Consider the following 27,314-nt stretch of genomic DNA (forward strand, 5'->3'; position numbering starts at 1 on the left):
TAACTCCCACTTTCTTTGTTAACCCAGAATGTATAAAAGTTAGTGTGTTCTTTTTCTCATTGCTCTGTTTCCTGACTGCGTTGGGGGACAGTGACATTCAAACGCTCATGCCTTTGAATTAAAATAACTTAAAAACAAACGATGCATCATTTGTTTTCATGAGTGGTGTGCTCACTTAATTGATAATTATTAATATCCATAACAATTTGGCGTTGTCGGCAGGATCCGACATGCCAGGAGGACTGCATGGTGAGGGATAAGGATGCTTGGCCAGCCTGAAGACCTATCTTCAGTCCACCTACATAAAAAAAAAAGGGGAGTCCTGGAACCTGCCTGCAGCTCCTGGCTGATCGGATCCGAATCAAAGAAAATTCTGTTATGATTTCTGAGTGAGACACTACTCTAAACCATTTTATTGTACATTAACCATCATCTCCTAATACTTGTTTAATTTAATTTTGCAGAGTTGGTGGAGTGGGAACATCAGCGCGAGGGCCTGACCCTGTCTGGAGAACAGGGCTGGTCTATTGGCAACAATAGGACCCGGTCTATTGGTAACAATAGGACCAAGCAAGACAAAGGGTTTTGCGGGTGGTCTTAGCATTTCTACACCTCATAAAGGAGAAAGCCAGGACGGGCAGACGTGCCGCCTGTGGTAAAAAAATGGGTTCCGGAACCTCAAAGGCCTCGGGGGTGTCTCCCCCTCCTCCAGACTCTCCAATACATAAAATTATGGGGGGAAAAGTGGAGATGATTGTGTTGAATGTGCTTTAATTTGGTAAGATAAGTTATAATACGTTAATAGAAGTTTATAAATATAATAGGTTTATAGGTCAGTTTATAAGTTTATAAGTTATAAATCAGTCAAATAAGGTTAAACAGTTGATGGAGAGAGACTAGGTAAAAAGTAAAAATAATATATATCTATATATATATATAAAAAAACAGGGATCTAGATCTGCGGAAAAAATGAATAAAGTGCTGCAATGAATGCTAAAACTAAATTCTGAACTGAAACAGAGGGCAGGGGAAAATATTTTTCTGGTGACATGGTAACAGACGTGACAATACTGGTTGTGCTGCTGATGACCCCTTGTTTAAAAATTACATATAGACATGTGGTGCTTCACCCTCCTTTCCATATGCTCCATTGCAGATGGAGCTGCAGGCCCTCCAGGTGGCTGACCCGGATCTGGACTCCTGTCCCCCTCCGAGAAGACATCAACCTGTTCAACAGTATGCGTACCGAGGCAAGGCTGGGGAGCGAGGCGAGCTCAGCAAGCAAGGCGGCTCTGACGAAGCAGCGGGTGGAAAACTACGGGAGGATCCCTCCCTCATCAGACCCAGTCACTCCCAAGGCAGAGCAGACACAAGAGTCATCTCAAAGCCAGAACTGGACTTTATTCACACCTCTCTGTTTTTCACATGCCAGAGAAATGGAAAACAGCGAGTAAACCAAGGACAGATTCATCAATTCCCTATGCTGGAGGTGACAGGAGCGAATGAACCCCATGTTTAGACCGGGGACTGCAGCTGACATCCAGGCCAGCGATGCCCTCCTCCCTAATCCCAGAGAGGAAGGACAAAGGTTGCTGCAGAAAGTGAACTTTGTCTGGAGACTGGAGTCAAGTTTTGCATCTGGCTGATTCAAAGAAACGTGCTCTGCTCAGCAGTAATGTCATCAGTGGAGGAAAGAAAAAGAAGAGACACTGATCTGCACAAGATTGCCCTAATCCTGTTTTCTGATGGATCTCAATGAGGAAGATCTAACCATCGTGGACGTGGCCATGCACACAAGGGCAGAGGCTGTAGTTGTGGACAGTGGTCTCGTTCTGATGCATGTCGCAACTGTGGACAATTGGGACATTGGAAGAACGACTGCCCGCAGGGACCGCAGCAGCCTGGTGCCGGTAACTGACAGGTGGGGGATCGGACCCTGGATCCGGAGGCCAACCTCGTTGAGAAGGGACCTGCCAAGGGGCGTGAGGCTTCACACACACACACACCGCTACACCTGTGTTTGAATGCTGAAATGGTACCTGCTTCAACTGATCCACATAGTTTGCTCACAGAGGCCATCACACACTTAGAATGTGCCACAGCGGTTACAACAGGCACGCATCTCCACACAAAAACCCCTGCCTTTTAAAATAAAAATGCCTTGTTTTCTACGCTAGTAATAGGTGAAGAAATTTATTTTGTTGTTGACTCGGGTGCAACTCACTCTTATCTGCTAAATGTATCAAGTAACAGCCAAAGCTCAGTGGCTGTTATGTTTATTCTGTCTCAGCTTCAGTTAGGAAAAGTTTTTCTGTTTCTTTTAAAGTGTTTCACTCCGCAGGGAGTGAAGCTGAAGCAATTTTTTTTCTTTTTTTTTTGGTGTCTCGTCTGTGTCCTTTAAATCTTATGGATAGAGCTTTGATGTGTAGTTTGGACATTATCATTTTAACCTCTGACGGACTGACGGTTCACACTCAGGACTCTGACTTTACTGCAGTACTTTGGGCCCTAGATAAATCTTTGTATGCATACGAATGGAAGCTTCCAGCTGCTCCTGTGCCTTAACATTTTGTCTCAGCAGTAAATGCTGTGACACCTGACAGTGACATAATGATTCAGATGACTTACATAGTATTCCCCTTGTGTCTGACGGACTTGACTTTGACTTGTGGAAACTTTCTCATTTAATACATTGATGATTTGTTAATCTGTACCGAATCAGCTAATCAATGCAGGACAGACATGTTGAAATAGCTTTAACATCTCTTTAAAAAAGGCCATAAAGTCTCAAAATCTAAATGCAGTTTGTGCAGGAGAAAGTCACATTTTTGGGCCATGTTCTTTAACATAAAAGCAAAAATTAGTCACCTCAGCGGATCAAAGTGGCTCTAAAAATCCTAAAACAAATCACAAAGAAACAAATTATTTCATTTCTGGGTATGACAGGTTACTGCAGAGCTCACATTTCAAACTACTCCAAGCTTGAATCTCCGTTGGCTGCTTTAATACACGGACGGGGACTAGCAGCTGCTGGTAAAATCATATGGACGTCTGAGGCAGAACTGGCTTTCTCTGCTCTGAAAGCAACCTTGTCCTCTGCACCGGTGCTGGCTTTGCCAAACTCTGACAAACCATTTATTTAAATGATGGATAAAAATCTGGTTTCATGTCATCTGTTTTGTTGCAATCTCATGGTGACAAATTGCGAGCTGTGGCCTATTTTTCCAGTAAACTTCACGCTGTTGCAGCTGGTTTACCTGGTTGTTTGTGCGCTATTGCTATTGCTGAGAAAACAGTGTTAGCGTCACGTGACATTGTTGGCTACAACTCTCTGACAGTTTTTGTTCCACATTCTGTTTCTATCATCCTCCTGGAACAAAAGACTTCTTATTTATCAGCAGCAAGGTGGCTTAAACTTTCCTAAATTTTATTGGACATGCCTAACATCACTGTATAACGATGCAGTATTTTAAACACAGCCACACTTCTGCCTACAGAGGAGGATGAGTAAAGTCATGACTGCGCAGCTGTCTTAAATGTTGTTTGTACCCCTCGTCCTGACTTACAAGACACCCCTTTGTCTAACACCGACTTCGTATTATATGTTGACGGCTCCTCCTCCCGTTCTGCTCCAGGTTTAAACTGAAATGGGTTTGCTGTGGTCTGACTCAGGTGTTTTACGCTCGGGTCCTTTACAGCACTCCTATTCTGCTCAAACAGCTCAACTCATCGCTTTAACTGAGGCTTGTAAGTTGGTGGAAGGAAAAACTGTGGTATGGACACATGAATTGGATCATGCGTCCAGAGAGGCGATGCTGGATATGGTTAAAAAATATTGGTACACAAATGGGTTTTCAGTGGTAGCTGAAAAATTACTGCAAAAAGTATTTGATCTGTGCTTCTTACAACCCGTCTAGGGTTCCTGCACAGCCACAAACTGCACATACGCCTCTACAATTTCCATTCCCACATCTGATAATGGATTTGATTAAGCTGACACCTGTTGAATGAAATAAATATTGCTAGTGGTCGTGGACATGTTTTCCATGTATGAAGCTTTTGCAATGAAACACGCAGACAGCAGTGCCGTCGCTAAAGCCTTATTAATGGAGATCTTTTCCATGCTGGGGGGTCCAGGACTTAATTTCCAGTGATAATGGGACATATTTAGTAAACAAATCTCTGCAGGAAATCAGCAAACTTCTGAGTTTCTAATTAATAATAATAATAATAATTGAACATTATTGATCTCACAGTGGATAAATTCACTTCTGCATCTTAACCCATCCCCTTGGGGAGCTGTGGGCTGCCACTGTGCGGCGCCCGGGGAACAAACTGGGGTTAAGGGTCTTGCTCAGGGACCCAGAGTGCAGGCTGTGGGGATCGAACCGGGTGCTTGCATCCTTCTCTGAGTGCAGGCGCACTGCCCTAACCACTAGGCCACCACACCACCTTAATTAAAAACATATTGTGCTTATCATCCAAATCAGGAGTAGCTGTAGAAAAGGAAAAGTTCACAAAAAAAAAAAAAAAAAAAAAAAAAAAAGCAACCTCTGGTTCTCTTGTACATGCAGATGAGAAATAGATCCAGAGCTAATCTAAGTCCTTTGAAATTCTTTTTGCGAGCACTGGGGAGGAGGACCCAATACTAACTTATCCACAATAATAACTGCTCATTTTAAATATTCAATGTTAGAATATTGTAAGGTTCTGTCACGTTTTTTTTTTTTTCTCTTTCCCATCAGGCCGTGAGAGCTGCATTAACCCCAGTGGCTGATAAAATCCTGCACCAATTCCAGCCAGGACAGTGGGTGCTGATCCGAGACACCAGAAGGAGCCACTGGAGAGACAAGCGTTGGACTGGTCTGTTCCAGATCCTGCTGGTGACCCACAATGCCATGAAGGTCCAAGGAAGGAACACCTGGATCCATGCCACACAGTGCAAAGCGTTCAAAGGAACACCACCTGAGCAGCATCCAGATCCGAACCCTCTGCCTACAAAGGGTTCCAACGACCGCCCACCTGTACCAGGCCGGTAACAGGGCAGCGTGAAGCGCAGAGCCACTCTGGAGAGGAAGCAGGATTTTTATTTAGTTTTTCGTTTCTGTTTTTAAAAAAAAAAAAAAAGTACTGAGTACCAGAAGAAAGGACAATCCACTCCACAGCCAAGATCAACATGCAGCGGTACGGAAGACTGAAGTTTTTAGAACTGGTGATTGGCGTCACACTCATTTTTATCACTCCTGTGCTCACTGAAGAAAAGGTACAACACAAACAATTTGTGACTAAACTAAGTAATCACACCAATCATACCCATCGGCTGACTCAAAGAGAGACCCATCACTTCAGTGACTTTCATGATCATGCTCATAACATCTAGTGACAACTTATACATCAGACTGCACGGAAAACGAGAAATGACAGTTGTTATGCTTATCTTTGATTCTACATGCTCTTGACAACCAACCATTGTTGTTACCTGTTTCTGTTGACACTGCCTATATTCTAGCAACCTTTTTCCCTAGTCATCAATCTAACAGGTTGGTGGAGACCATTTTTAGTGGGTAAAAAATTACACCATAAGACCGAAAGGATACGTAAGTTTTCTGATGTGACTAATTTAACTTGTGCCGTAACAGAAACTCTTCACAGGTTTCGAGGTAGTAGGAATCCCATAAGAGATCCAGACATCTGTGTGGCTCAGGAAGAATCCACACCCCATTTCCTGGGAAGGACATTAGGTTGTAAAGTTATCATACCTGCTTCATGTGCTATGACCCATAGAAATCACTCCTCCAAGTCATGTGTGGTTAGATCTGACCCTTATACAATTCCAGGATCTTCATTTCCAGCACCCTATGTTTTAACCCTTAATCTTACAGCTTTGCCAGACGGAAGTAAATTGTATGGTACAGGTAACTTAACCGCAGTTGTGGTAAATTTTCCCAGCAGAGATGTATTTTCATGTCTTAAGAACATGGTTTGGATGTGTGGAATTAGATCATATTTGTATCTGCCTGCTGATTTGTCTGGAGTGTACTTTTTAGCTCATTTACTACCTGACATTACTATGTATGATTCAATTTACCCGTTACTGGAACAGAAGGCGAGGCTTAAACAGCAAAAGGGATCTTGGGTATTTTATTTTCTCATTATGGTGTTGCTAATGCAGCACATAGAATCAATGACTTGTCTGTTGAGTTAGAAAATCTCACTGCTTTAATTGAAAAAGGTTTCTCCTCTCTGACAAAGGAACAACAGGCTATCAGAACAATGACCTTGCAAAACAGACTGGCTCTAGATTACCTACTAGCTGAGAAAGGAGGTGTTTGTCACATAATTGGGGAACAATGCTGCACTTTTATTCCTGATGTGTCTAACAACACGACCAATATCCATGATAAATTACAACAGTTGCTGACAATCCAGCAGGAAGAAAATACTGGTTCATCCTGGGATCCTGTGTTTTGGCTCGTTTCTGGTGGTTGGACCTCCTGGTTAATAAAGATTGGAGGAATTCTATCTATTTTCTTTTTGATTTAGATTTTTCTTTCATGTTGTATTATTCCAATGGTTAAGAGAACGGTAATGAAAATGACTTATGCCACTATGCTGAAGATCAATAATGATGCAGACATGCTTTCTGTTTATACTGACCATAATTTGGAGAAGTATGATGTTTCTGAATTAAAAGATGATGACAGTACTGATGAAGATGGATTTTACATTACTTAAAATGCTATAATGATGTAATAACTCTAAGCCAGATGGGGAGTTGATACTGATGTTCAGCATTCTAGTATTTTAAAATTCAGTAAGATGTATGTTTTAACATTTTCCTTCTAATTATTTTTTAATATTTTATTTTCTTTATCTTTGCTTATGTTTTTTTTACACAATTTCCTTTTTTTTTTTTTTTTTTTTACTATTACATGCTCACAGTGTTTGAAAATTTTCTTTATTATGTGATGATTTCAGCATCAGAAGAGAGGATTGTTGTGAAAATTTTATTGATGTATGTAACTCTGATCATATCTTGTCTGGATGCACCTGCATATTTCCCGTGTGAAAGAAGCTCTAATGCTCACAGATTCACTATTGTGTTTCCACATCCAAGGACACAGAGAGGAGTTGAGTTAGATAGGAACTGGATCGTACCAGTGGCTGCACTCCTCTGACGATAACTCCCACTTTCTTTGTTAACCCAGAATGTATAAAAGTTAGTGTGTTCTTTTTCTCATTGCTCTGTTTCCTGACTGCGTTGGGGGACAGTGACATTCAAACGCTCATGCCTTTGAATTAAAATAACTTAAAAACAAACGATGCATCATTTGTTTTCATGAGTGGTGTGCTCACTTAATTGATAATTATTAATATCCATAACAGTATGGTGCATCATCCCCAGTCACAGGGGAAGGTGGAAATGATTACTTAAAACCTAAAAAAACAATTGGCTAAAATCTGTGGAAAGACTAAATTATTATGGTTTGATGTTTTGATGTCTTGCTGTAATGTCAATCGGGATTTTCAGTTAATTCCATTACAGGATATACCCCTATGACTCGAAGAGTGGAAGGAGATTTTCGGGACCCAAACATCAACCACCGAGATCCACTAGTAACTTGCAAAATTTGACACATAAAGATTATCTTTCTGAGTTACAGACTATCTTGGAGGCATAAACCAGTATACAAGGAGATCAGAAACAAGGTGACATACATCTGTGAAGTAATGTGAAAAAAATAATAAATTCATGATAAACAAGGGGGAAATGTTGGTATTATTTTTACTATTCTCTATGTTTTACTTTATTTACCATGTTCATTGCATTTATCACGTATTTACTTATTACTATTAAATAGGTGTTACGGTTTGAGTTTATTCAGACTATTCCGTATTCTGTTTTATTCTCCTATATTTTAATCATGTAAAACACTTTGCATTGTCTCTATACTGAATTGTGCTATACAAATAAATTTGCCTTGCCTATACACAATAAAGACAGAGGAAGCGCACATCTCTGCTGTTCTCGCAAATAAACTAACGTATGTTGTCTTTTCTTCCCCTTGTTGTTTAATGAATGTTTTAGGTGTTTGAACCTGACAACTAGGCTTAAAACTTTCCTTTTTGACAAAGCTTATAGTTAGAGTGGCTTAGGTAACCCTGGGCTATCTCTGTAGTTATGCTGCTATAGGCTATATGCTGCTGGAGGACATCGGGGTCTATTTTTCTCACTCTGCTTAGTTCTCCTACTGTCCTCCAATTTGCATTGTTTGTAGTTATTTCAGCTTTTAACCTTTTGTTCTGTCTTTTTTTTTATTCATATCAGGTACACCTGGTCTGGCATATCAATGTGTGGTTCTGTTCTAACCCCCAGTCGGTCAAGGCAGATGACCGTTCACAATGAGCCTGGTTCTGCTCAAGGTTTTCATTCCTGTTAAAGGGGAGTTTTCCTCTCCACCGTCGCTTCAAACTTGCTCAGTATAAGGAATTGCTGCAAATCAACAATGCAGACGACTGTGTCTGTGCCTCTACGCTCTTTCATGAGGAGTGAATTCTGCTTGTCAAGACTTGATGCAATCTACCGGGTTTCTTTATATTGAAAAATGTTTGACCAATCTGTCTGGACTCAGAGAGGAGTTAGATGTTAGATGAGAACAGGATCGTACCAGTGTGTGCAGGGCTCGTATTTTTTCAAATAAAGGCTATTCCCACTTCCTATGTTAACCCAGAATCTATAAAGGTTTGGTGTGCCCTATTCCTCTCACTCTGTTTCCTGGAAAAAGTTTGGTTTTCTATGGGGTGGCACTTTGATTAATTCAATTCAATTCAATTCAATTTTATTTATATAGCGCCAAATCATGAAACATGTCATCTCAAGGCACTTTACAAAGTCAAGTTCAATCATATTATACAGATTGGGTCAGATTATACAGATTGGTAAAAATGTCCTATATAAGGAAACCAGTTGATTGCATCAAAGTCCCGACAAGCAGCATTCACTCCTGGGGAAGCGTAGAGCCACAGGGAGAGTTGTCTGCATTGTACATGGCTTTGCTGCAATCCCTCATACTGAGCAAGCATGAAGCGACAGTGGGAAGAAAAACTCCCCATTAACGGGAAGAAAAAACCTCCGGCAGAACCGGGCTCAGTATGAACGGTCATCTGCCTCGACCGACTGGGGGTTACAGAAGAAAGAGCAGAGACACAACAAGAGAGACAAAAAAGCACAGAAGCACACATTGATCCAGTAATCTGTTCTACATTAGATGGTAGTAGCGGGTGAGCCGTCTTCTCTGGATGATGTCACAGTTAACAGAGCGCCAGACCAGCTGTACCTACTATGAAGATAAAAGAGAGAGAACAGAAAGTTAAAGCCGAAATGACAACACATAATGCATAATTAAAGAACAGTAGAACTCTATAGAGTGAGAGAATTAGATCCTGATATCCTCCAGTAGCCTAAGCCTATAGCAGTAAAACTATAAAGGTAGCTCAGAGTAACATGAGCCACTCTAATTATAAGTTTTGTCAAAAAGACAGGGTGCCTGCCTCACGGACCAAAACTGGGAGTTGGTTCCACAGGAGACGAGCCTGATAGCTAAAGGATCTGCCTCCCATTCTACTTTTAGAGACTCTAGGAACCACCAGCAGACCTGCAGTCTGAGAGCGAAGTGCTCTGTTAGGAACATACGGGGTAATCAGAGCTCTGATATATGATGGAGCTTGATTATTAAGGGCTTTATACGTTAGAAGAAGAATTTTAAATTCTATTCTTGATTTAACAGGAAGCCAATGAAGGGAAGCTAAAATTGGATATATATGATCCCGCTTGTTGATTTTCATCAGAACTCTTGCTGCAGCATTTTGGATCAGCTGAAGGCTTTGAACTGCATTTTGTGGACTTCCTGATAGTAAAGAATTACAATAGTCCAGCCTTGAAGTAACAAATGCATGGACCAGTTTTTCAGCATCACTCCTGGACAGAATGTTTCTAATTTTGGCGATATTCCGGAGGTGAAAAAAGGAATCTCTGGAAACCTGTTTAATTTAAATGACATGTCTTGGTCAAAAATAACACCAAGATTTTTTACTTTATTACCAGAGGCCAAGTTAATGCCACCCAGATTAAGTGATTGGTTAAGAAGTTTGTTTTTTGAGGACTCTGGCTCAAAGATTACAACTTCGGTCTTGTCAGAATTTAGATGCAGGAAATTTAAAGTCATCCAGCTTTTGATGTCATCAAGACATGACTGCAGTCGAAGTAATTGATTGGATTCATCAGGATTTATGGATAAATATAGCTGAGTATCATCAGCATAACAGTGGAAATTAATCCCATGCTGTCTGATAATTTTGCCGATCGGAAGCATATATATAGTAAAGAAAATTGGTCCAAGGACAGAACCCTGTGGTACTCCACAGGTGACCCTAGAGTTTGAGGAAGATTTATTATTAACATGAACAAACTGGAATCTGTCCGACAGAAAAGATTTAAACCAGCCTAATGCTTTCCCCTTAATCCCTACAGTATGTTCAAGTCTTTGTAGGAGAGTATTGTGATCAACTGTATCAAATGCAGCACTGAGATCTAACAGGACAAGTACAGACACAAGTCCATTATCTGAGGCCATGAGAATATCATTAGTGACCTTCACCAGAGCTGTTTCAGTGCTATGATGAGCTCTGAAGCCTGACTGAAACTCCTCAAGTAGGTCATTGCTTTGTAAATGTTCACAAAGTTGATTAGCAACTACTTTCTCAAGAATTTTAGATAAGAAAAGAAGATTAGATATAGGTCTGTAGTTTACTAACTCATCTTGATCAAGAGAAGGTTTCTTAAGTAAAGGTTTAATAACAGCTACTTTAAAAACCTGTGGTACATATCCATTTACTAAGGATAGATTAATCATGTCTAAAATAGGACCACTGATCAAAGGGAATATGTCCTTAAACAACTTGGTTGGGATTGGGTCTAACATACAGGTAGAAGGTTTAGATGAAGCTAAAATTTTAGATAGCTCAGAAAGCTCTACTGCTTCTAAACAGTTCAAACACTGCGCAGGTTCTAAAGATTCCTCACTTACTGAGGACGAGGTAATCATGTTTGGGAGCATGCCAATTATTTTATTTTTAATGGCATCAATTTTATTTATGAAGAATCCCATAAAATCGTTACTACTAAGAGCTAAGGGAATGGATGGATCAACAGAGCTGTGGCTCTGGGTAAGTTTGGCAACTGTACTAAAGAGAAATCTAGGATTATTTTTATTCTCTTCAATTAATGATGAAAAATATGCTGCTCTAACTCTGTGAAGGGTCTTGTTATACAACAATAGACTGTCCCTCCAGATTAAGTAGGATTCCTCTTGGTGTGTAGAGCGCCATTTTCTCTCCAATTTCCTAACATTGTGCTTCAAGGAACGCAGCTCTGATTAAACCAGGGAGCCAGCTTCCTGTGAATAATCACCTTCTTTTTCAAGGGAGCTACATTGTCTAATGCAGAACGCAATGAGGAAGTGACACTGTGAATGGGAAGAAACAGCATTGCTGCCATCTACAGGGCATTTCTGCAATACTGAGGATATTAAAAAGGGGACAGACTCTTTAAGTTTTGATACAGCATTATCCGATAAAGATCTACTATAATGGAACCCTCACCTTATTTAACTGATTATAAATCAGTTAAATAAGGTGATTGAGCTGATGGATGGAGACTGGGAGAAAAAGTAAAGTAGAAGAAAGATTAACAAAGAGAATTTAGATCATAGGGAAATATGAGTAAAATGTTGGAGTGAATAGCTTACAGAAGCTACAAGTAAAGTCTGAACTGAAAAAGATGGCAGGGACAATATTTATGTGGGGACGTGGGTAACAGACGTGACAATGCTGGTTGTGCTGCTGCTGACCCCATGTTCCCACCTCCATACAGATTTAGTGGTGCTTCACCCTCCTGTCCATATGCTTCACTACAGGCGGAGTTGCAGGCCCTCCAGATGGCGGGACTCTTGTTCCCCACAGCAAAGATGTTAACTCACTAAACAGCATACGGACCGAGGCAAGCCTGAGGATCGAGGTGAGCTAGGAAAGCAGGGTGGCTCCGATGGAGCAGTGTGTGGACAACTATGAGAAGATCCCCCTCTCTTTAGACCCAGTCACTCCCAAGACAGAGCAGCCACAAGAGTCATCCAAAGCCAGAAACAGAACTCTTTTTATTCACGCCTCTCCAGATTTCACATGGCTAAGAAATGGGAAACAGCAAGAAACGGGGGAAGGACAGATTCATCAATTTCCCATGCTGGAGGTCGCCAGAAAAAATGAACCCCAGCTGGTGTTTAGACCATGTACTCCAGCTGACATTCAGGCCAGCGCTGCCCTTCTCCCTAATCCCAGAGAGGGCGGAGAAAAATTTGCTGCAGAAATTAAACTTTGCATGTGGACTGGAGCCATGGCGTGCATCTGGGTGATTTAAAGAGGCATGCTCTGCAAAGAGGTGAGGTCATCAGTGAAGGAAAGAAAAAGAAAGTTGGCAAAAGAGACACTGACCTGCCCAAGTTTGCCCTAACTCTTTTTTCTGGTGAATCTCAGCGAGGAAGATCTAACCGTCATGGATGTGACTGTGAATGTCGGGCAGAGGCTGTGGGCATGGACAGTGGTTCCATTCTGATGCATGTCACAACTATGGACAATCGAGACATTGGAAAAGCAACTGCCCGCAGGAACTGCAACAGCCTGATGCCGCCAACTGACAGATGGGGGATCGAACCCTGGATCTGGAGGCCAACCTCGTTGAATATGGACCTGCCAAGAGCCGTGAGGTTTCACACACACACACACACACACACACACACACACACACACACACACACACACACACACACACACACACACACACACACACACACATCACCACACCTGTATTTGAATGCTGAAATGGTACCTTCTTCTATTGATCCACATAGTTTGCTCACTGAGGCCATCTCATACTTAGATTGTGCCACAACTGTTACATCAAGCCCCTATCTCCATACGAAAACATCGTTTCCACCAACAAAAGCCTTCAGAGCCGTTCTCTGATGTTCTTTTAATGAAACAATATTAGGTAGATTGCACAACACGGAAGAAATAGCAGTATCAATGTTAACGCTTGCTTCCTCGATGCGAGCCGCCATTGCTATCTGAATCAAAACAGTCTCACGTCACGGTCGCTTCTCCACTACGTCACATCTATGAAACTCCAGCCCTGCGTCCTGATTGCCTAGACAATAAAATTGGTTGGAGAAATCACTCTCTATGGGAGAGGTCCCAGATGGATGTAAGTGGAGCTAAGCGGAGCGAAATCCATATGGCTAGAGTCAGGTTAGATCTCATCATGAGTGCGAGAGGAACTTAGCTCCGTTCAGAAAATCCTTTCCACAGTTAACAGCCAGCAAGCGGGGCAGCTCCAGAGACTCTGGAGACTATTCAGCAGAAAACATTAAAGCACATACACAGCTAAACTACCCCAAAAATGTCCAGAATTGAGAAATCTGATTCCAGCTTAATGTGTTGCAGTCGTCTTTTCTGGTTTCTGATGTCATGGACAAGAAGACTCATGTCCTGAAGAAGCATGGGTGTAAATGTGTGCATGAATTACTGACTGTAGTGTAAAGCACTTTGGGGTTATCAGACTTGAGACTAACTCTCTCTCCCTGAGAGGGAGAGAGAGTCATCTCTCTGTTCATCTCTCTGTTCAGAGAGCTTGTCATCTCTCTGTTCATCTCTCTCCCTGAGAGGGAGAGAGATGAACAGAGAGATATGTGTGTAAGCGGAGGGATATCAGCTGGCCTGTTTACTGTCTGTAAAATGGTAAATGGACTGAACTTATATAGTACTTTTTAGTCATAATGACCACTCAAAGCGCTGTAATAACAGCATGTCTCTGGAATGTACTATTGTTTTCATATCATCAACAGTTTTGCACCACACCTGCTAGGTGGCCCCAAATGGACCAATAGTTTTTAAAACGTCATGAAGCTCCCGTGAAGCAGCACCCAGTTCTATAATCAGTTTTTGATGCGTATGCACCCTTTGTACATGAGGCCCCAGGTCATCTCTGTTCATATTACGCTTTGCAGTTACATATAATAGCATTGTAACCTATGCATTAGTAATGCTAGTTACACTATCTGTCCAAAACCAGTCACCACCTGGATTATACAAAGGATATAGGGTGTAGTCTGTTTAAGAATATTTACAGCATGAATGATTATGTTTAACCTGGCAATTGTCAGGGCTCAGCAGGCAGCGCTGTGCAGCCTTGCCAGCTCTGCTCACAGGTGACAGCAGCTGACCGGTGGGCGGGACTGACACACCTGCAGCGAGTTCAGCAGCGCCTCAGCGCACTATAAGATCAGCGCACGAACAGCGGGAGGATGCCAGAGTGTTACCTTGTCGCGGTATGCCTAAAGGCCACCTCCAGAGCTTCAGACCCGTGAGTTTTTCGATCCAGTGCTCTCGTGTTTTTGGAACCCTTCTCTCGTGTGACTCCACGTTTTGAAGACCAGGCTCCCAAATCCACAACCCGCTCAGATTCTGCTCTGGCGACCTTCCCCTCAAACTCGCTTGGTGGTACCAAGTTGGGCACGAGGTTTCCCTCCCCGGATTCACCCTGGTCACCCCCGGACTCTCCTGGTTCTTCCCGCTGTTCACTCCGGATCCCTGGACCCGCCGGCGCTGCTCGGACCCTGCTTAACCTCCGCTCACCGGTCACTTCCTCATCTGCTCCTCAAACATCAGCTGAGCCCATCTCACTCCCCCCGGCTTAGTTCCTAGAGCTCCGTGGTAAGCGTACGTGTATAGTTGAACTTTCCTTTAGCGTGTTTCTCTGTTAACCGTTCTCCCCCTTTATCTCACAGATCCCGTGTTACCTGCCCGAGTCGGTCCCTGCGTATTCCCCGGTTCTGAGACCCTCCCTGAATCCTAGCGCTAAGATCTAACTGCTTCCTGTTTGCCGGTGTTCTCTGCATGTGGGTCAGATATCTCAAACCAAACATGACAGAAGAACACTCTGGCCAAAGAGACTCAGCAGAGACATTCGGCAGGGCGCTTACCGTCCAACAGGACCAAATTAGAGGCCTTGAAGAGGCAGTTATGTCCATGCGGGGCGAGCTGCAGGGCTTCACTGCTCAGCTCAACCAGCTTACAGGCGCACTCAGCGTCAATCCCCAGCCTTCCGCTCCAGCTCCACCAGACCCCGCCCCCGTGCCTGCGTCATCCGTCGCTCCTCCACCTGTCCCCGAGACCAATTCACCCTGCCCGGAGAAATTCTCTGGGGATAGTGGAGATTGTGGCGGTTTCCTGTTTCAGTGTTCACTCGTCTTTAATCATTCTCCGAATCTTTTTCCCCACGATGACTCTAAGATCTCCTATGTTCTGCGTTTACTAACCGGCAGAGCCTTAAAGTGGGCTGAGTCCCGTTTTTCTGCCTACCAGCGTTTTGACTGTTCCTTTCCCGAGTTTATAAATGAGTTTAAAATGTTTTTTTTCTGCCGAATCCGACGAGGTCCAGGACTCCCGTCGTTCACTAGGTATCAAGCAACACGGGCGACGATTATCCGATTTCGCAGTTGAGTTCTGCACACTGGCTGCAGCAGCCGGCTGGGAACAACGCGCACTAAAGACTGTTTTCTTCCAGGCTGTTGATGAGCCTCTTAAAGATGAACTGGCCCGCCTGGAAGAACCAGCTACCTTAAATGAGCTCATTTCGCTTGCTATCCGATTGGATAATCGAATTAGAAGCCGCAGCCGGGGTAGGATGGAACGGCCGCTCCCAGTTAGAGCGCCGCTACCTGAACGCAACCCCAGTCGCCCCTCACTCGCTCCTCCTTCACCCCCTGAGCCCATGCAGTTGAGCCGATTACGACTCTCTCAAACTGAGAGACAGCAGCGTATGGACGCAAGACTTTGTATTTTCTGTGCTTCCCCGGATCATTATATCGCTTCCTGCCCGGAGCAGCCAAAAGATTCGGCCCGTCGGGTTTAGCGGAGAAGCCGGTGGGCCAATTAGAATGCGCTCCAACTCCTCCGCGACTTTGTCTCCCCGCAGGTATTATTACCACCAGAGACACTTTTACGTTATCTGCCTTTATAGATTCGGGTTGCGACTTTAATTTAGTTGACCAAGCCTTTGTAAGTCACGCCCGCCTCGAGACTGTGCCTTTAAGGACACCTTTTCGTGTGTCTGCTCTAAACGGCGGGGCTCTCCCGTTTATCACTCATCAAACCAAGCCGCTCGAACTAGTGGTTTCAGGTAATCACCGGGAGCAGATTTCGTTTTTCGTTTTTCTGGTAAAAAACGCCCCGTTAGTTTTAGGTTATCCCTGGCTACGCCACCACAATCCTCATGTAAACTGGGCTGAGCAGCGAGTCGAGTCATGGTCTCTTAACTGCCTCTCGCGCTGCATGCGATCAGCCGTTCCAGCGAGCCCCGTCTCCGATCCAACCTCTGATGAGGTTGATGCGGAGAGTTTAAGTTTAGTGCCCGAGCAGTATCATGATCTAAGGTCGGTGTTTAATAAGGCTCGGGCCACCTCGCTGCCACCCCATCATCCATATGATTGTGCAATCGATCTCCTCCCAGGTGCTCCGCTGCCGACTAGCAGACTCTATAATATTTCTCAGGCTGAGCGACAATCCCTAGAGAAATACATCAAGGAGTCATTAGCTGCAGGTCTCATTCGCCCCTCGTCCTCTCCCCTCGGAGCGGGTTTTTTCTTTGTAGGGAAGAAAGATGGGTCGCTCCGCCCGTGTATTATCGCGGGTTAAATTCCATCACTGTCAAAAACAAGTACCCGCTCCCACTTCTTTCTTCAGCCCTAGAACCAGTTCAATCAGCCACTATTTTCACAAAACTAGACCTCCGTAACGCTTACCACCTAGTTCGAATCCGCCGGGGGGATGAGTGGAAAACGGCCTTTAAAACTCCTTTGGCCACTTCGAGTACCTGGTGATGCCTTTCGGCTTGTGTAATGCCCCTTCTGTGTTCCAAGCCCTCGTGAATGACGTTCTCCGTGACTTCCTGAATATTTTTGTTTTTGTTTATTTGGATGATATCCTGATTTACTCCCGAGATCCTACAGAACACCAGCATCATGTTCGTCTTGTCCTCCAACGTCTCCTCGAGAACAGGCTCTATGTTAAGGCTGAAAAATGCGAGTTTCACAAATCCACAGTTAATTTCCTTGGACTCATCTTAAAAGGAGGCAGAGTTCGTTCTGATCCAGAAAAGATCAAGGCTGTCCTCGACTGGCCCAAACCCAAGGACAGAAAGGAACTCCAGCGTTTCCTTGGCTTCGCCAATTTTTACCGGCGCTTCATCAGAGGTTACAGCCAGGTCGCAGCCCCCCTTCATGCCCTCACCTCTGTTAAGGTCCCGTTTGTGTGGATCCCTGAGGCCGATTCAGCCTTCACCGCCCTGAAGGAGAGTTTTTCCCGTGCGCCCATACTAATACACCCTGATCCTCTAAAACACTTCATAGTCGAGATCGACGCCTCCAAGACTGGAGTGGGGGCAGTTTTGTCTCAATGGTCAGACCAGGACCAGAAGTTACACCCGTGCGCCTTCTACTCCCGGCGATTAAGCCCAGCAGAGCGCAACTATGATGTTGGTGACCGTGAGCTCCTGGCGATCAAGCTCGCTCTGAAGGAATGGCGACACTGGCTAGAGGGGTCCGAGCAGCCTGTGCAGATTTGGACTGATCACAAGAATCTGGCTTACCTCCAGTCCGCCAAACGCCTAAACCCCAGGCAAGCACGTTGGTCTTTTTTTTTTTCTCGCTTTAATCTGACCATCTCCTACCGTCCAGGATCCAGGAACCAAAAGCCAGACGCACTCTCCCGCCAGTTTTCTCCCACCGACCTAGAGAAAGAACCTGCACCTATTCTACCTCCAACCTGCACTTTCGGTGCTCTGAATTGGGAGATTGAAGACCAGATCTCCCAGGCCCTGGCTTCTGACCCGGACCCTGGAAATGGTCCTCCCAACCGTCGTTATGTCCCTTCGTCTGCCCGTGCGCAAGTAATTAAATGGGCTCACTCAGAGAAGTTTTCAGCCCATCCCGGGCTTTTTCGCACAAGTTCTCTTCTCTCAAGACACTTCTGGTGGCCCCACATGTCCCGAGATATCAAAGACTTTGTCCTCTCCTGCCCTGTCTGTGCCCAGAACAAACCATCAAACCGACGACCTGCAGGCCTGCTCCAACCGCAACCTGTACCCGAACGTCCCTGGTCCCATATAGCTCTAGATTTCGTGACTGGCCTTCCCTCCTCGAGTGGTATGACCACCATACTCACCATCATAGACCGTTTTTCTAAGGCCTGCCATCTGATCCCTCTCCGTAAACTCCCCTCAGCTCTTCAGACGGCCCAGCTCCTGGTAAAACATGTCTTTCGCCTGCATGGTATACCTCACGACATCCTGTCTGACTGTGGGCCCCAATTCACCTCCCGTGTTTGGAAAGAGTTTGCCTCAGCCCTAGGGGCGAGGTACACTCTAACCTCAGGCTACCATCCCCAAACTAACGGTCAGACAGAAAGGATGAACCAGGAGCTGGAGTCCGCTCTCCGTTGCCTCACTTCCACTAACCCATCTGATTGGAGCTAGTACCTGCCTTGGATTGAGTACGCCCATAACTCACATGTCTCCACAGCCACCGGAATCTCCCCGTTTGAGGCCTCCCTCGGTTATCAACCCCCGTTGTTCCCTTCTGAAGAGAAGCAAATCGCCGTCCCCTCAGTCCATCAGCACATCCACCGCTGCAGACAGTTCTGGACCCAGACCAACCAAGCATTGCTGCGTACAGCTGAACAAAATCGCCGATTCGCTGACCGGAGGCGCACTCCGGCGCCCCAATACCATCCCGGTCAGCGGGTCTGGCTTTCCACCCGTGACCTACCTGCCCGCACCTCCCGTCGTAAACTGGCTCACCGTTACACTGGTCCCTATGAAATCATCTCAGTGATCAGCCCCACCACTGTTCGCCTCCGTCTGCCTTCTCATTCTCGTGTTCACCCCTCCTTCCACGTGTCCCAAATCAAGCCTGTCTTATCCAGTCCGTTGTGCCCTCTGGCCGAACCCCCTCCACCCTCCCAGGACCATCAAGGACGCAAGATTCTGAGGATACTGGATTCCCGTCGACGAGGTAAAGGGTTCCGACTGGGATGGTTGCGATCATCGACTGGTCATGGGTTCCCGGTTCCTCTGTCACTGACCAGTCTCTCCTCTCTTCCTTCCTGTCCTCTCGTCCCTCCACCTCTACCTCTGGGTCGACCGTTTTGGGGGGGGGGGGGGGGGGGGGCGTCAGGGCTCAGCAGGCAGAGCCGTGCAGCCTTGCCGGCTCTGCGCTCTCCTCTGCTCACAGATGACAGGATCTAATCTTTGTCTCGTGTGTTTTCTCCAGTGCTCTCGTGTGCTCAAATTCTGCTCTGGCGACCTTCCCCTCAAACTCCCTTGGTGGTACCAAGTTGGGCACGAGGTTTCCCTCCCCGGATTCACCCTGGTCACCCCCGGACTCTCCTGGTTCCTCCCGCTGTTCACTCCGGATCCCTGGACCCGCCGACGCTGCTCGGACCCTGCTTAACCTCCGTCACTTCGTCATCTGCTCCTCAAACATCAGCTGAGCCCATCTCACTCCCCCCGGCTTAGTTCCTAGAGCTCCGTGGTAAGCGTACGTGTATAGCTGAACTTTCCTTTAGCGTGTTTCTCTGTTAACCGTTCTCCCCCTTTATCTCACAGATCCCGTGTTACCTGCCCGAGTCGGTCCCTGCGTATTCCCCGGTTCTGAGACCCTCCCTGAATCCTAGCGCTAAGATCAATAAAAACTGTTAAAACTGCTTCCTGTTTGCCGGTGTTCTCTGCATGTGGGTCAGATATCTCAAACCAAACATGACAGCATTAAGTTACTTAACCTTAAATGATGCCATGAGTAGCTTCTCATTTTCAACAACCATGTCAGAAAAAGCATTCTGTCTCGTGGAATTTAAAAAAAAAAATTGTTTTAGATGTTAAATTGTTGGCATAGATTGAGCATAGAAAACATCTAAGGAGATTGCAATTTGCTGAAACAAACCTTGAATGATTGTGATCAGCATTCGCTGCACAGGTTTGGTGAAAACAAATAATAGGGAAACAAAAGTCTCTTAATGGCTATAGTCAATAATGAAATATATAGAATATACTGAATAATCAGGTTATTCCATCATGGAATTTCTTCTTCCCTGATTGCAAGGGCATATCCCAAGATGATAAAGCCAGGGTTCATTAAGTTCATATTTAAAGAGTGTCTCAAGTAGATTGAGACATCGTCGTCACACATGAACTAGCCACCAATGTGCGTTTACCTTAATCCCATTTTAGAATGGGCTGGGGAAGAATTTGCACAGCAGTCCATTTCTCTCCATTATTTCTTGGCAAAAAATTAAAGTTACTCTAGGAGTAAATAAATTACATCGCAGGAGCTTGTTAAAACAAGGTCACAATGAATGTGTCGTAATCAAAACTATAGGCAGTCTGACAAAACATTAGAACATGCTACTTTTTGTCATTTGGACATTCTTTGTAGCTTTGTCATTGAGGATTAAATATTTGGAACCAGTGTAAGATACATTGATTCACCTCTTCAGCAGCTACGAAAACTTTTTTATTTTTAGAGTGAAAGACACTTAATGCGTTATTGTGCAATTTACATCAGTAAGGAGCATTACTTAATTTAATAGTCCGTCCGTCCGTCCGTCTTCTTCCGCTTATCCGGGGTCGGGTCGCAGGGGTAGCAGCTTCAGTAGGGAGGCCCAGACGTCCCTCTCCCCAGCCACTTGGGCCAGCTCCTCCGGGGGAATCCCAAGGCGTTCCCAGGCCAGCCGGGAGACATAGTCCCTCCAGCGTGTCCTGGGTCTTCCCCTGGGCCTCCTCCCGGTGGGACGTGCCCGGAACACCTCACCAGGGAGGCGTCCAGGAGGCATCCTGACCAGATGCCCGAGCCACCTCAACTGGCTCCTCTCGACGTGGAGGAGCAGCGGCTCTACTCTGAGTCCTCCCCGGATGACTGAGCTCCTCACCCTATCTCTAAGGGAGAGCCCAGACACACTACGGAGAAAACTCATTTCAGCCGCTTGTATCTGGGATCTCGTTCTTTCGTTCACGACCCAAAGCTCGTGACCATAGATGAGGGTAGGAACGTAGATTGACCGGTAAATCGAGAGCTTCGCCTTTTGGCTCAGCTCTCTCTTCACCACAACGGATCGGTACAGCGCCCGCTTCACAGCAGACGCTGCACCAATCCGCCTGTCGATCTCCCGCTCCATCTTCCCCTCATTCGTGAACAAGACCCCAAGATACTTGAACTCCTCCATTGGGGGCAGGACATCCTCCCCAACCCGGAGAAGGCACTCTACCCTTTTCCGGTTCAAGACCATGGTCTCGGATTTGGAGGCACTGATTTTCATCCCGGCCGCTTCGCACTCGGCTGCGAACCGCTCCAGTGAGAGCTGTAGATCACGCCCTGATGAAGCCAATAGGACCACGTCATCCGCGAATAGCAGAGACGCAATCCTAAGGCCACCAAAACGGATCCCCTCAACACCTTGGCTGCGCCTAGAAATTCTGTCCATAAAAGTTATGAACAGAATCGGTGACAAAGGGCAACCTTGGCGGAGTCCTACTCTCACCGGAAACGAGTCCGACTTACTGCCGGCAATGCGGACCAGACTCTGACACCGGTCGTACAGAGACCTGACAGCCCTTATTAAAGGGTCCGGTACTCCATAGTCCCGGAGTACCCCCCACAGGATCCCCCGGGGGACACGGTCGAATGCCTTCTCCAGATCCACAAAGCACATGTAGACTGGTTGGGCAAACTCCCATGCCCCCTCAAGAATCCTGCTGAGGGTATAGAGCTGGTCCAGTGTTCCACGGCCAGGACGAAAACCACACTGCTCTTCCTGAATCTGAGATTCGACTATCCGACGGACCCTCCTTTCCAGAACCCCTGAATAGACCTTACCAGGGAGGCTTAAGAGTGTGATTCCTCTGTAGTTGGAACACACCCTCCGGTCCCCCTTTTTAAATAGGGGGACCACCACCCCAGTCTGCCAATCCAGAGGAACTGCCCCCGATGTCCACGCAATGTTGCAGAGCCGCGTTAACCAAGACAGCCCCACAACATCCAGAGCCTTAAGGTACTCAGGGCGAATCTCATCCACCCCCGGGGCCTTGCCACCGAGGAGCTTTTTAACAACCTCGGCAACCTCAGCACCAGAGATGGGAGAACCCGACCCAGAGTCCTCAGGCTCTGCTTCCTCAATGGAAGACGTGTTGGTGGGATTAAGGAGGTCTTCGAAGTATTCCGCCCACCGACGCACGACGTCCCGAGTCGAGGTCAGCAGCACACCACCCCCACTGTAAACAGTGTTGGTACTGCACTGCTTCCCCCCTCCTGAGACGCCGGATAGTGGACCAGAATCGCTTCACGGGGGACATTGAGTCTGAATGGACCATATTCCACGCCTCTATTGTTGAGGCGGCTAGTTGGAGCTGTGGCCGCAAGGTTGTCGGTGCATGTCGCGGCGGCAACCCTTGAACCCGCTGGTGGACACCAGCGGTGAGGGAAGCCGTCAAGCTGAAGAAGGAGTCCTACTGGGCTTTTTTGGCCTGTGGGACTCTGGAAGCAGCTGATGTGTACCGGCAGTCGAAGCGGCAGGCGGCTCGGCTGGTCGCCGAGGCAAAAACTCGGGCGTGGGAAGAGTTCGGAGAGGCCATGGAGAAAGACTTCCGTACGGCTTCGAAGCGATTCTGGTTAATTTAATAGGTAAATGTTAAATTACTTTACCATTAACTGTTACATCTTCACTCTGCTGGTGCACTTTTTAAGTTTTATTTAAATTATCAATACATTATCTATACTCGCTTATGCGTAAAAATGTTCATTTAAGTTTATTGAACATTGATTTTAGAAAAAACAGCACTGTTGTCTTACCTGTGATTATTGCAGGGGAAAATGTTGAGATATAAACTAGGATGGATCTACCAGAGAACTATCCTTGAAGACAGGCTGACCTTTGAAGCCCAAGTTGACTCACTCTGTAAGAAGTCTCACCAGGAAACAATGTTTTTAATCATAACCATTGTGGATTTAATGTGAACTGTATTTTTTTGCTAAGGTTTTATCCTTGTTTTAATAAGCCTGTATTGAATTTTAACTTCATCTACTGGATCAGGCTTTTAAGTTGCAGGAACAGAAACAAGTTGTTGGGAACTGCCCAAGTGTGCTGCAAAATTCCTGGTGCAGTCTTAAATAACATGACTAAACTGAACAAGGTTAGGCCAATCAAAAAACCCAAAGCCATTCTGGCAAATCCAGATCAACCACACTACCATGAGTTCAAGCTACTTTCATCAGAGAACAAATATCTGTTGTCAAGATGTGGGACAATTAGATTGAAAAACTAATTTGTTTCTGCAGCTCTTAGATTCTTAAATGAGTCGATATGAATTTTAGCAAAGGGTTGTCATGTGTTGTTGTTTTTAGGTGTTGTCACATGTGTTGTTGTTTATGTTATTGATAAAAATGTCCTGCACATGCAGGATTAGAATAAGAAATAATTGCACAATGCAAAATCTGTACTGCAACCAAATACAGATCACTCAACATGCTGGTATATATAACGCTCACAATACAGTTAACGTTTTTGCCCAGTAAACTAAATCCAATCGATTTTTATTCCATTTTTCAGTTAATTTCAAAACTGTATAGATCTAAAAAAGCTTACATTAGTAAAATAGGTCATGATCAGTGAGATCTCCTTGTATCTGTATCTTTTAACGTTTGCTTAACAATGATTGTGTTAGAATTAAAAAAATAAATAAATGCAGTGTAATATGACACTACCTGCCAGCCAGACCAGCTGCCTCTCTGGCAGCTGAGGCATTAACAAGAAGGGATACATTGGAAATGCCTCCAGCCAAGAAGCATTCCACAATACCCTGGTTCCTTCTCGGGCAGTAGCCAAAGTCATCTCCTGTGACCACCATCAACAATCTTGACAGTGGCATTGCTTGGAGGTTTCTGTGGTGGACACACAGGACAAAGATTAAACACTGAATTTGCCATGAGTTAGTGTATATGTTTCAAGGAATAGGTTGTTCCTTCCCCTCCTTTTGACAGTTTAAAATATCTTAAAGGAAGGTGCTGAACCTCAATAATTTCCAGGTAAATGTGTTGTTATCAGCTTGTAATGGTATTAGATGGCCATGTAGCAGGGCATATAACAAATCCCACATTCTTTAACTTGGGCACAAGAAACAAAATCTCTGGAAAAGAAGTCAAGTCAAGTTTATTTGTATAGCACATTTCAGCAGCAAGGCCTGAAAACATAAAAACATCAAAAACCCATTGAAACAGTCACTGGTTATGAGACCAATAACAAATGACAAATGGTATCGAGTGAAAAGATCAATACGCATTAAATATGTTGGTCGATGTTCTTGTTATTATGGGCCAAAAACAAGATGGGTTTTCAGTTTTGATTTAAACGAATATAGCACCTCATATCCTTGTAAAAAAAAAGACCAAAAACCGTTTAATCAGGATAAAATAACGTTATATACACCAATCGTCCATCCTGATAGTGTATTGTTAGTCCTTTTTGTGCCTAAATATAGTCCAACAAAGGTCACGATGAGCACATGCACAAACAGACATGCTGGTATCTACCGGCAGTACTGCAGAATGCCTGTGCAAATTCTGTTATCCGGGTCATCACAACAGCAAACAGGCTTAAATCAGAGGCAACAGGACATTTGCCCAGTTCTTTCGGAAAACGTTTCTACACCTATCCTTTGTCAAATCTGGTGGCTCGCACTTGAGCTAAATTAGATATACTGCACTTGAAACAAGATGATGGAGATAAGTTGTTCCTATTTTAAGTGCAAAAATCTTATTCCATTGACATCCTAATTTACCTGATAAAATCAAGGATAATTTCAAGAAACGTTTACTTACTTTTAGTTCCCTTTTGGCAGTATATGTATATGCATGTGTGTATTTATGCATATAAACAGAAATTGTTGTTTCTTACTTGTTTAGTTATTCTATTACGTATTTACATTTTCCTCAAAGATGTTTTGTCCAACTAGATAAAAGAAGTCTGTTTTAGTACACTTGTCTCCTTTATTAAAATAGCCCTATACAATGTCTAACCTGATTAGATAAATAGGCTATTCCCCAACTGCATTTTTTCTTTCTACTTTGCAACTAAACTCTCTGGAAGTGAAGTACCATGTTTTACATTTCTAAAAATGTATGAAAGGTTTTAATTGAGGTTATTATTTCACCTGGTAGCTTTTAGGCGTTGCTATGGTGTTGTAAAGAAATAATTATTTATGAATTAATGTTATGCTTATGTGTTATTGGTCTGCTCTACGTTAACCTGCTTCTGTTCAAATGTAAAACAGAAGTCTGGCTTAACAATACGTTTTACGCTAAATATCTTTGTATGGCTGTAGAAAAATGCTTTATAACACGTAGGTGAGACATTCACACAGTTCTCTTCTTGACACCAGTTGGTCAGTCTGTAGCTAATACGAAGAGAAGTAGAAATTGTGACCGCAGAAACACGAAAAACCTTATGAAGCGGCACTCAGCACCTGGGTTATTCTGTTTACAAATCCTTTGCAATGCGCACACACACGAGACCCGTACAAAAGAGATAAAAATTCAACTTACCAATTACATCCAAAGTGTGTATGTTTGAACCCACCGCAGTGTCACTACCCGATCCGTACCGGTAGCACCCACTGAGCTATATAATACACTGGAGTGCTAATCACCGTCTGTTTGAACGAGTCGCTTTGAAGCCCACAGCCGCCATATTGGTACTCCCTATTTCCCCTCAGTAACTAGGGAAGATGTGCGCTACAGCATCGAATAACGAGGATTTTCTCAAGTTCAGGGGGGACTTAAGACTTTTAAAATGTCAAATGCCAAATAGTTTTATGTTATGTTCTAAAAAATATCAAGTACTGAGAAAGTCATGTGATGAAATATTTTGCATTTAATTCATTTAAATATATATGTTTAACATTTATAAATATATACATAACAATATACAAAAACATATATTTACATATGTGTATACATATATATACATATATACATATACACATACTTATATATACATATATATATTTAATATGAATAACATGTAAAATATTTCAGCACCTAATTTTCTAGTAGTTGATAGTGTTAGTACATCCACTGACTGTAGAATTACCTGTGAAACGTTTTCACACAGCCAGAAAACTGCTTGTTGTTGCAACCAAATCCTATGGGATTCTGTGAGAGTAGGGAGTAGCAAGATGGCGGCCAGTGACTTCAGTTCTTTGGTGCTACCACTTTAGCTCAGTGGTAGCACCACAGACATGAATACGTAGACGCGTCATAGGGCGCAGGTTCGCACGTCAACGTCACCGCCATATTATATGTGGCAAAAAAAAGTTGAGTTCTGCTATTGTGAACGTGGATCAGAGAAGATGCCTCATTCTTGTGCTGCAATAAATACACACACACACACACACACACACACACACACACACACACATATATATATATATATATATATATATATATATATATATATATATATATATATATATATATATATATATATATATATATATATATGTGTGTGAGAAAAAAAGTCCTAGGTCAATAAAGTAAAAAAAAAAAGACAAACAAACAACAAAAAGCGATAATGTTATGAGAAAAACGTCATATTATGAGAATTAACGGGGAACATTTCCAGAATAGTCACAGTTTGCAGAATTATTTAACTCCTGGAGTAATAGTGCCAGGTTAGATTATTTTAAATGTTTTTATTATTTAGGAGAATAAATGCAGGAGAATGAAGCTAAAGGGATACGAAAATAAACTTGTAATATTACAAAAACAAAAATACTACGAATACAAAGTATATTCAGAGATTAAAGTCCCTCTGATATTGTTTAAGTGACTGAGTAACTGCAGATTTGCCACATTTAATATGGCGGACGCTCTGACGCATCGCAGCATAGGTAGATCCCGCCATAGATATCCATAATAAAGGCCTTGGCCGTTTCTCAATTCACGAGAACGCGAGTCCGTACTCGCGTTCTCGTCAAGTCTGTTCTCGGTAAGAACACAGGAAGATCGGACTTGACGAGAACGCGAGCACGCAGCACGTATTGTGCATTGGAACAGAAGTATACTCGTGACGTCATCACACCCACAGCGCTTGAGCATTCC

General features: G+C 44.1%; 1 protein-coding gene across 3 annotated transcripts in view; it reads right to left on the reverse strand.

Moving 5' to 3' along the window:
* Positions 1-25,868, reverse strand: part of ydjc (YdjC chitooligosaccharide deacetylase homolog) — a 143,366-nt gene extending 117,498 nt beyond the window's left edge. The window contains exons 1-2 of one of the 3 annotated variants that reach the window (XM_036131011.1): positions 25,758-25,866; positions 23,922-24,098 (exon numbers count right to left, since the gene is read on the reverse strand). In XM_036131011.1, coding sequence (XP_035986904.1) covers positions 23,922-24,085 — 164 coding nt within the window. In that variant the 5' untranslated portion in view covers positions 24,086-24,098; positions 25,758-25,866. Of the gene's footprint in view, positions 1-23,921; positions 24,099-25,757 lie in introns of all 3 variants that reach the window. The other 2 variants (XM_036131012.1, XM_036131013.1) reach the window with 2 other exon arrangements.
* Positions 25,869-27,314: the final 1,446 nt, after the last annotated feature.

This window comes from Fundulus heteroclitus, unplaced genomic scaffold (assembly GCF_011125445.2).
Source record: "Fundulus heteroclitus isolate FHET01 unplaced genomic scaffold, MU-UCD_Fhet_4.1 scaffold_40, whole genome shotgun sequence".
NCBI classification, from domain to species: Eukaryota; Metazoa; Chordata; class Actinopteri; order Cyprinodontiformes; family Fundulidae; genus Fundulus; species Fundulus heteroclitus.